The sequence below is a fragment of the Chrysochloris asiatica genome, unplaced genomic scaffold, assembly GCF_000296735.1.
Source record: "Chrysochloris asiatica unplaced genomic scaffold, ChrAsi1.0 scaffold00082, whole genome shotgun sequence".
Classification (NCBI taxonomy): Eukaryota; Metazoa; Chordata; class Mammalia; order Afrosoricida; family Chrysochloridae; genus Chrysochloris; species Chrysochloris asiatica.
Genome location: NW_006408600.1, coordinates 11,589,468 through 11,600,347, shown reverse-complemented (window position 1 = coordinate 11,600,347; position 10,880 = coordinate 11,589,468). Strand labels below are relative to the sequence as shown.

Genomic DNA, 10,880 nt, shown 5'->3' with positions numbered 1-10,880 from the left:
CCTCATCTTTCTCCCGCGAAGCGGCTGGTAGTTTCGAACCGCTGACCTTAAGGTTCGCAGCCCAATTCGTAACCACTACACTACCAGAGCTCCTTACAGGTCCTTAAAGAACAACAACAAAAGATAATTATTGGGAAAAAAACAGATAACAGATAATACCTCTTTAAAACAAATTCTTAATCTTACAGTCAATCCATGCTACTAAAAATGAGATTATACTGTAGTCATTGTGAAATTATTAGGTTATGTTTAGTTGGCAATTATGTGAAGCTGGGAGTATATCAACTTAATATTTTACCCTTTTCTATTATGGTTGGTTACATTATTCATATTGACTCCACGTCATTATTCATTATAGGAAGCCTGCCAAACATTTGAAAATTCCTCATTAATGATAACACACATACTGACAGATTAGATATAGGTAAAGGTGAACAGATTTAGGTTGAAGAATTATTAGGTGAACTATAAAATGAGGCAATGCTTTACTGCAGCTCTGTGAATCTATCAAATAGTAATTGGATGCACGTGTTAGCAGCAGTAAAGCGTCACTGTCCAGTTGTCCACCTTACATGGGAATTTACTCTGAGTGTCTTCTTTGATTTATTATTCCAATTAGAACGCAGTGTTCAAAGAAAGAACACAACTGACCTGCTTTAAAAGCAAGGAAACCTTTCAGGCCATTATTTTGTGGGTGACTTGTCTCCTTTTTAGATATCTTGAAGCTTTCTATTTAGTGAATTCTATACAAAATAAACACTTTTATGTAATAACATGATTTTGCAAAGAATCAACATTTTGTATTCATCATTATTTCAATATTAAAGTATCACCTATGGCTTTCCAAGTTATAGATCTATTTGTTTTCACTCATTTCAAAGGCATATTTCTAAATTATCCTTTGCTATCTGGGTCAACTGGCTGGCATGAGTTAAGCTAAATACAGTGACTTTGTTTTAAAGTTCATATTACGAAAAAAGAATATATTTTCAGTCTATGAAATCAAGTAACTACCACCATTTATCAAATGTCAAAGTTATGAGATTTTAAATCACAGCAAGATAGCATGTAAGATAATTCTGCAGAAAGGGCTTAAGACAAATGGAGGTCCATTACATTTCTAAACTATGATAAAACTGCATTCAAATTACAAAACATGAATCTTATGTACTATCTTACTGGAAAATTAAAGAGATTTTTATTTTCTAGGAAGCAAATGCTAATATTTAACTTATTCAAAATAACTAAACATCAACTACTACTGGTGACAAATGTTGGAACAGTAATTCTAATAACATCATCTGAATAACACTCCATTGCAAAGTTCACAGAATTAATGCTAAAACAGCCTAAAACCATTTTGAACTAATACCCATGTATTACTCCTCCTTCTGAAACATAATAAAGAAATATTATTTGCACTAAAATTTTGGATAAGCATACAAGCATTGAAGGCTTAGAAAAGATGGAGATATTCATAGGCAGCTCATAAAAGTGAGGAAAATTAGCTCCATTTTAAATGAATTGTCAGTTTTTTTCCAACATTTTGGCTTGTGGAAAGTTAGGACTTTGGATAATAAATGGAGTTTGCCTCTGAACATCAAGGTAATTGTACAAAAGTTTAAACTGCTCATTCATATTCTACTATAAGTCCAATAGACAATAAAGCTCTGCACTAGAATGAGAATTATCGCTTTAAAATGTTGTAGAAGAAAAGATGCATTTAATGGAGTTTCCTTGAATCTATAAAACACAACTCTTTTTTTTTTTTTTTAATGTCTATGCTTCAACATCATTTTAAAACACACTTGTTATAGAACTGTGCAAACCTTTGTATAATAGATTATGGAAAATCCCAAAATCTAAAGATTGTTGTTGTTAGGTGCCATTGAATCGGATCTGATTTATAGGGAACCTAGTGCCACACTAAGATTTCATGCACAACAGAATGAAACACTGTCTGGTCCTGTGCCAACTTCACAACTATTGTTATGTTTAAGCCCATTGCTGTTACCACTGTGTCAATTCATCTCATTGGGGGGCTTCCTCAATTTTGCTGACACTCAATTTTACCAAGCATGATGTCCTTCTCCAGGCACTGGAGCATACTAAAGAGCATTCTAGCTGTACTTCTTCCAAGACAGATGTGTATGTGCTTCTGATAATCCTCAGTACTTTCAATACACTTCCCCAGTCTAAATAGTACTGTTGTAGAGTGCTATTGAGTGGGTTCTTAACCATAGTGACTCTGCATAGGGTTCCTGAAGAGGATCTAGTGGGTTTGAACTGCCAACCTTGTGGTTCACAGTCCAGTGCTGATTCTACAGTGCTATACCAGGTGGTGTTGTTGTTGTTAAGTCCAGGAGTTGTTGTTAAATGCTGTCAAGTCATGTCCCACTCATTGAGAATGAAATAGTGCTCGTCCAATCCCATCCTCACAATCCTTGTTTGAGCTCATTGTGACAGCCATTGTGTCAGTCCGTCACATTGAGGATCTTCCTCATTTTCACTGACCTTTACTTTACTGAGTATGATGCACATCTTCAGGGATAACCGTCCAAATGACATGTCCAAAGTATGTGGGATGATGTCCCACCATCCTCACTTTTAAGCAAGCATCTGGCTGTACTTCTTCAAACACAGATTTGTTCATTCTTCTGGCAGTTCATGGCATATTTAATATTCTTAGTCAACACCATAATTCAAAGGCATCAATTATTCTCTGGTATTCCTTAATCATTGCCCAGCTTTCATATGCATATGAGGCAATTGGAAAAACCATGGCATGTGTCTGGCAAGTCTAAGGTTTCAAAGTGACATCGGTGCTTTTTAACAGTTTAAAGAGATCTTTTGCTGCAGATATGTCTTATGCAATATGTCATTTGATTTCCTGACTGCTGCTTCCTCCTATAAATCAGGTTTATGAAGAAGGAATTTTCTCAAACTGTACATTTTTAATAGATTTATGATAAAGCCACCAAGGTGGAGGGCCCATATGGTAGGAATGCAGTTTAGGGGTAATAAGACAGTGTCATGTAAACCTCCACTTTCATAAATCCTCCATGCTCATGAGTAAATTGCTGCTAGTTATAAATTATGCAACCAAACTCTAGAAACAATCATAACTTAAATAAGACACAACGGCAGTCATAAATTGTATGTGGATTTTCTCTCCAGAAAGCTTTGGGGGTGTTTATTAAGACACCATATTGTTGCTGTTCTTGTTAAGTGCCATCAAGTTGGTTCTGACTCAGAGCGACCCTGTACACAGTTTCCAAGGAGCAGCTGGTGTGTTTGAACCGTCGACCTTGCAGTCTCATACTTATCCTACAACACCACATGATAAGAGTCCTTATATTTCTCAACAATCACTTGCTTCATTTTATTTAACAACTCAATAAGTTCTAGTTTTGATTAGAAAGCAATAATGAAAGCCTTAAACCCTAGGTAATAAACTATCATTTTTTTATGTGGCGAAGTACCATTGTGATTTGAAGACTCATTAGAAAGGAATTAAAACGTCTTCTCAATGTAACTTTAAGTCTTCAAGATTCTTTTTAGAGTCGTATATCAGAAGTTTCTGCAATAGCCTGATTTCCCAATGGTATTTACAATCAAATTATTTTTTTTACACATGGGAACAATTAAACATTTGGCTCTCAGCTGTAAACAATTACTATAGACAATGACATTTTTTCTTAAACAGTTATGTATTCCTAATGACCTCTGTTAACATAAGTGAGATTGATGTATGTGTACATTTTGTGTCCATAAGCAATTGTATCCCTAAACATAGTATCAAAAGAGATGTTTCACTTAGAGATTACCTTAACATTTTCTGATACTAAATTACTACTGCAGTGATACCTGTGACATATATCACTTCAGTTCTATTGTTACTTTATTTCTGTTCCAGTTCCATTCTCAATAACTATTGATGTTCATAGCAATAAGCATTTAAGGTTTGGTGTAATTTGTGTTTTAGAGTTTAGGAATTTCTCATTCAAATGAATCAGTGTCAATGTTGCCAGCAGATTTAGGTTTGAATCCTGGCTCTGCCAATTTCTAGCTGAGTGGCCTTGGACAGTTTACTATTCAGTCTTAGCTCTCATATTTGAAAGATGTAGATACTTATATATAAATTATGTGACTAAGATGAATATTAGATGAGATCTGAACCTACTTGAGGGCACTTAACAACAACAACAAATACTTAAAGAGATAGGACACATAATCCAATACACAGTAAATATTGACTTCTCTGTTCTATCCCATGTTCTTTTCCCCAAAAGCTCATAAACTCTGTGGCTTTCTGATTTAGGAATATCCTTAGCTGTCTGCAGTTTAGGGATGTATTTTCTTTTCACTAGATTCCCCTTTTCTACAAGTTACAACCATGAAAGAAGCTTAACAGTTATTTTACTCTAATATAGACGCGAGTTTCCTTGTCCCAATTGCAAGTGTACCTAACAGCTGTATCCAGCCTTTCTAGAAGGCCAGAATGGAGCAGTGTGGTAATGTTTCAAGGGCAAAGCTCTAGATGTAAAGAATGATAAAACAAAACCTAAATGAGCCTGGACATATCCAGTGACAGATACACCAGAGCTATTCTAAATTATTCAAGCTTTCTCAGACTTCTGGCAGAAGAAACATAATTCATCTATGCTGCCTTTATTCTCATATAATGGCAAAGAAACAAATGCACACACAAAAAGAAATGATACTAATCGCCAAAAATTGAGACTATCTAGCATATGTGATATTTTTAGAAACAGACTTTCTGGGAACCAGCTTTGAAGGTAATAGTTAAAAATGATTTTGCAATGCATATGGGTGATTTCCTTGCTTCCCTTTTGTTAGCATTTTGCTGGCAAAAAGCCAGAGAAACAGTTGTTTAATTACCCAAGACATCACAAGCATATAACCTCTTAGATAAGCTGTTGCTGTAGCTTAGCAGCAATAATACTAGGGTCAAAAGTAACAAAGAAAATTAATCTTCAAATAAGCAAACCTCAAAAGAACAGCTTTGTGTATTGAGAGTAATTAATAACTTGTTTAGGAAAATGTGACTGAAATGTGGTTTTGGACAAGGAACTGACACTTTTCAGAGGTTAGATACCCTAATATTTAACAGGCTACCATTTGGTGGGTTGGCCTGCTGGCTACCCTGTAGGCATGGCAAAAGTTTGTTCACATGTAATTATGCAACATTTAGACAATATCTTAACGATAGCATGCACTTCAGCTGAATCAGTGCAGCTGGAAATTGTACCAGAGTTCTGATTACCAGGCCACATGTGAAATTAAGGCTTTTTCAACCTCTGCTTTTCACTTGCTGAATTTTGATACAGATGTTCTTGGAAAGCCTAAATCATTTACGTTTTGATATTATTTAGCAAGGTAAATCCTGCCCATTTCATTTTAATCATTGATTAAGATTGCACAACCATATAAGATAAGGAGCTCTGGTAGCGTAGTGGTTACGAATCAGGCTGCGAACCTTAAGGTCAGCGGTTCGAAACTACCAGCTGCTCCACGGGAGAAAGATGAGGCTTTCTACTCCCGTAAAGATTTACACCCTCGGAAACCCTATACAGGGTCGCTATGGGTTGGAACCGACTCGATGGCACATAACAACAACAACAACCATATAAGATATTTAGTTTGTAATTTCAAAAATGGTTATTTATACACTTTATCATAGGGAAGAGATACATGGAGAGTTAAGATGAAATTTCACACCAGTTTTATGCAGTAATTTGCAGAATTTCTCCTTACAGATAGTTACTGTAAAAATTAAGCCCAATGTATATGTATACTGGAAAATCATTTTAATAAACAGCTAACCACAGAATTATTACACTTCTAGAAAACTGTAATTTTAAGCCACATAAACCAAAAGTAGTACAGATCAGTCTTTCTTGTATCACTTTATAAAGACACTTAAAATATACCAGTGACATAGTCAAGTTAGTGTACCAAAAAAAATTTTTTTTTAAATGGAAAAAATGATTGATTAAGGTTAACACTCTACATTTTTATTAGGTGGTTGTTGTTAAGTGACTCACAGCCACCCTATATAGGGTTTCTGAGGAGCAGCTGGTGGCTTTGAACCACTGACCATGTGGTTCTCAGTTCATTACTCATCCAATACTGCCACACCATAGTCCCTTGAAATTCTCCAATAACAAAAAATATAAAATGTAACTTTAGTATATATACATTTTTTAGTCCTTGTGAATTATTTTATTTATTTATTTATTTAAAAAATATAAAATGTAACTTTAGTATATATACATTTTTTAGTCCTTGTGAATTATTTTATTTATTTATTTATTTATTTATTTATTTTTCCTTTTCAGCCCACTCTTCTGTGAATGACTGGACAGCTTCTTCTCCATCCTCATGAAGATGACACCAAGACTATTTTGCTTAAGAAGTAAACACAGGTATTGCATTTTAAATCAACAGCCCATAGAGACTATAAATAATATCTCATGATTTCAGGTAGCAAATGACTTTCAAGCAAGGGGGGAAAAAAAAGTCTGCAACATAGAATGGCATTAATTTAAGGATTCAGAATGAAAATATATATAAATGGGCTATTTAGCATCTCTAAAATTAAACATGAAATGGGATACCATAAAAATACTTCTACATATATTTTTAGACTATGTAAACATATTGTTAGTTTTAATAAAGTATGCTGTATCTGAGGAGACACATGTTGGTGTTGAATGTAAGTCCAAACGCGAAGAAGAGTCTTAATTCTCACAAATTTTAAACAGAAAATGTTAAATTCTAGTCCATCAACATTTTCATTATACCTGGCCAAGGAATCCTTGTCATTGAAATTTGTTCCTTGTGTATTAAGTTAGCTGGCAAATTCATGCTTGGAATTCCCAAATAATTAACACAAAAAAAGTTCCCTAAAAGGTGATCTGAAATCTACCATTGGGATAATGCTAAATGGTCATTAAAGATGCTTAAATGTCATTGTCTACTGTCTTCATTCATTGCACAGCCTCCGGATCCTTTCAAATAACAATCAATAGGGGATGAATAAGTTCCACACTTGAAAGTAACTAGGAAAGGAAGTCAACAGAGTAATCTGGCTTTGCTGGACTGATTCAAGAAGAGACACAATATCCACTCCTTCTCTCCCCCGCCCACTTCCCCAACTCATACCCTTAGAAGAAAGAAACAGAAGGAGACAAGCGATCAGAGATCAGAGAATGATTTGTAGTGAGGAGAAAAAGTTATCCTGTGGGATAAACTACAGCCATGGAAACAGACTTATGACTTTTACTTTGAAAATAAGAGAATGACAATGAAATTTGTGTGAGGTCTGTGTGAATTCAGTCCCAGATGTTTACAATGCTGTAGTATGAGAGGTTTCAGAAGAAACGAGTACAACAGGACACCACAAAGCAGCGCATATGCTGTTGACAGTACAGACATGAGCATCATGTTACCAAGAGGAAGGCAGGCAGAAGACAAATAGCAACGGTGGTGCCTGAAAAACTAACTTCATGAACTGCAATGACTCAAACCAACATGAGAAGCTTCCCCCCTCCAAAAAAAAAAAATCAAAACCAGAAAAGTGCGTTTTCGCTACTACCAAGGTTAAAAGAATGGGGGTAGGGAGAGAGTCAAATTGCCTTTCTTAAATAAAGTTCTCATAAAGCTCTTATAATTGGCAGCAGATAATTATTTTCAGCTTGAGGGGCCTGTCCCAAAACTCTTAACAAGATGCCAGCGAAAACAAATAAAATGTGTTTACTTGAGTCATATACGGAAGGGAGAGAAAGCAGACGGTCGCATGAGGTGGGGAAGGGAGGTGGACAGCAAGAGGGACATCTATGGACTGCAACGACTCTCGGGCGCCCTGAGTGATCCGGCGAGTGACAAGCTAGCTAAGAAGCGGATAGGGTGCAAGAAGCGGGGCGGGCGGTGTGTGAGGAGGGGGCGCTGTAAAGAAAGGGGTGCAAGCAGCACAATGTATACATGGGGGGCGATTTCGTGTTAAAGTATTCCACTTAATCATTTTACAGGGGTTGGGACGTAAATATTTAGCTGGTCACATCTGGAAGAGCTTTCCCCCCGTATGTGATGGGGGTGGATAACTGGAAGGAGGGGAGCACGCATTTGTTACTTACTGTACGGGCAGTTCTCCTTCTTGGTACCGCTGACCTTCCCGTTCTTCTCAATTTTGAGAAAGTACTTGGTGAAAGAGAATAGCTTTCTCCAGCGGACATCTCCTTGGAGGTGATTGTAGCTCCGCACATGCCTCCCCGCACTGGAAGGAGAGGAGGAGGACGACGAAGAGGAAGAGGAAGAAGAGGAGTTGGTGGCCTCTGGTGACACCATGTCCTGACCACGTTCTTGGCAGGTGACAGGGACTGAAGACACCAAGAGCAGTAACAAGAAGCAACAGCAGCCAGGCAGGTGGGGAAAGGCTGAGGCACAATGTGTCAGTATCCATTTCCACATTGTACTGAAACTCTCGGCACTGGAAATTGTCTCATCAGAAGGAACATACTGGAAGGGTAAGACCTGGTGCAAGGCAAGGAGACAGCTGGAAGTGGTGGTCGCTGGTTAGCTCCCTCTGGATGCGGATCTGGCCAGAAGTGAATGCACCAACATCCATAACTCCTCGGAAGGGCCGGTTGCCTCTCCTCGCTCCGTTCTCGGATCCGCTGCCGTGCGCCTCTGGAGTCTCCCAGTGAATGGTGAACGTGGGTGGCCACAGCAGCAGAAGTTGGTGGTGGAAGTGATGGTCACCAGCGATCTCCGCTCCTCCAGGAGTCTCTGTGTTCTTAGAACCTCTTCATTCCTTTCTTCACCATGTTAATGCAAAAAAAAAAAAAAAGGTCTGAAAAACTGATAACAGCACGGTGAACAAAACCCAAAGGAGGTGGGCTGGAGAGCTGGGGGGTGTCTGCGCCCCTCTGCGTTGGCACCTTCTGGTACCGCACTGCACAGCCCCAGTCTGCTAGCCAGTTCTAAAAGGGAGTCCCTTTGGAGTTGTCAGAACTGGAGGCAGCTGCCTGGCCGTCGCTGTTTGCTTCCCCCTCTTGCTTTCTCTTTTTAGTGGTGCCTGTTGATTTGAAGCCTCCAGAAAGTCACTTCTTGTTTAAGGGGGGAGAGCGGGGGGGGTGGCGGTTGGCGTTTTGTTTGGCCCTAGTCCCCCACCCCCTTCCTTTGGAAAGCCCACTTGTAAACAGGTTGAAGCCTGGAGTCTAAATGTCAGTGATTTCAAGCCAGAGGTGGGCTCTGCCTCTGCTGGTCAAACCTCATTTGCAGGGGTGGAAGAGCGGGGGGAGGGGGTCAAACGGCGGTGGGACATCTGAAACCCTAGGCTGCTGGGAACGCCAGGGAGGGGGGTGGAGGGGGCCGGGACGGGGGAGAGCAGGATAGCGAGAAGAGAGCCCGTTGCCTGTGCACTGAGCTCGGGGTCCCTCTCCTCTCCGCCGGCGCCTGGAGCTCCGGCTAATTGCTCTTCAAGCGTCCTGGTGCTCGCAGCTCGGGCCACCAGCGCGAGGGCTAACCTCAAGCTCTCCGAATTTTGCTGTTGTACAGCCTGAGCCAAACCCCCTACAAGGTACCCCTTCCGCACTTGTTTTCCAGCGTAGGGATTTTTCTCCCCTTTTGGCAGTGAAATCCTTGAGAGCCACCCGGGGCTTGGCGTTTGGCTGCACACACAGCCCACCCCTCCCCTTTTTTTTTTTTTTTTTTTTTTTTCTTCCTTCCCTTTAACTTCTTGAGAAGGGGAATGCTGGGGAGAAAGCAGAAGATGCTGTGGATAAATTTCCAAAGCAGCAGATTATAAACTGGTCGCAGCTAGCACAGAAAGGGGAGACATAATTAGCTTCCTTTCCTCCTCTTCTGCCAGCTTCCAAGGAGGTCTTCACTTTAATGAATCACTGATTTTTCGCTTCCGTTGCTGAAGTAAAAAGTTCACACTTTGGCCCTCTCTGCCTTTTAAGCTCAAGGAGATTTATCGTCACCCTTAAAAGTCGCCTCTCTCTTGGCTCAAATGAAATCAGGGACCCAAATGACCGATTTCTAATTGCTAACATGAGTCAGTTACTGAATCACGCGTGCACTTCAAAGTGAACGCACTTTATTGCGATTGCAAAATTTTTTTACCATACAATTTGGCCAAATACCCTGCTGTCTGTTTTCTTTTCTATGCAATTTCCTTTGCACTTTGCTATAAAGGGGCGTTTCTTCTGTCTTCAGATTTAATGTTTAAAAGTCTTTATTTTAACACTAGAACTTCACTATCAGTCTCCCTCCCTCGTCTTTCTCTTCCACCATCACCTCCACCTCTCATATGAGTCACAGAAACTCACTAACTACCCAGGTAGGTATAGACAGACCCAATTCCAGGCTAGAGAGGCACACAGAAGAAAAAAACTGTGATAATCCATTCCAATCTGAGTAAGACACAATTTCAAGGGGATTATTTCTTTGAATTATTCTTAACCAGAGAAAACTTGGCTGGAAGAAGCACCTAAAGATGTATTATAAAGTATATTACATAGGGCAGTTGGGCATTTTCATTATGCTGAATCATATGAAATTGCTACTATTTGGTGTGCAAAAGTGATCATTTGTAAAAGGGAAAAAAAACCAAAAACACTTCAATGTGAGCTTGTTGTTGTTGTGAAGTGCCATCGAGTTGGTTCCGACCCATAGTGACCCTGTATAGGATTTCCAAGGAGCAGCTGGTGAGCTTGAACCACCGACCTTGCAGTTCAAACAGCTTTGCAGTCTGGCACATTAACTCACAGCTCCACACCAGGACTCAATGTGAACTTAGGGGGTGGTTAACAACTGCAACTGAAATTTGGAGAGAACTAATGAAAATAGCT

At 39.3% G+C, this 10,880-nt stretch overlaps 1 protein-coding gene across 1 annotated transcript in view; it reads right to left on the bottom strand.

Moving 5' to 3' along the window:
• The window catches only part of LOC102828286 (fibroblast growth factor 10-like), a 155,032-nt gene extending 146,463 nt beyond the window's left edge, over window positions 1-8,569 (bottom strand). Inside the window, exon 1 of the mRNA XM_006865748.1 lies at window positions 8,160-8,569. Within this exon, the coding sequence (XP_006865810.1) occupies window positions 8,160-8,493 (334 nt within the window). The 5' untranslated portion in view covers window positions 8,494-8,569. The remainder of the gene's footprint in view (window positions 1-8,159) is intronic.
• Between the last annotated feature and the right edge of the window lie 2,311 nt (window positions 8,570-10,880).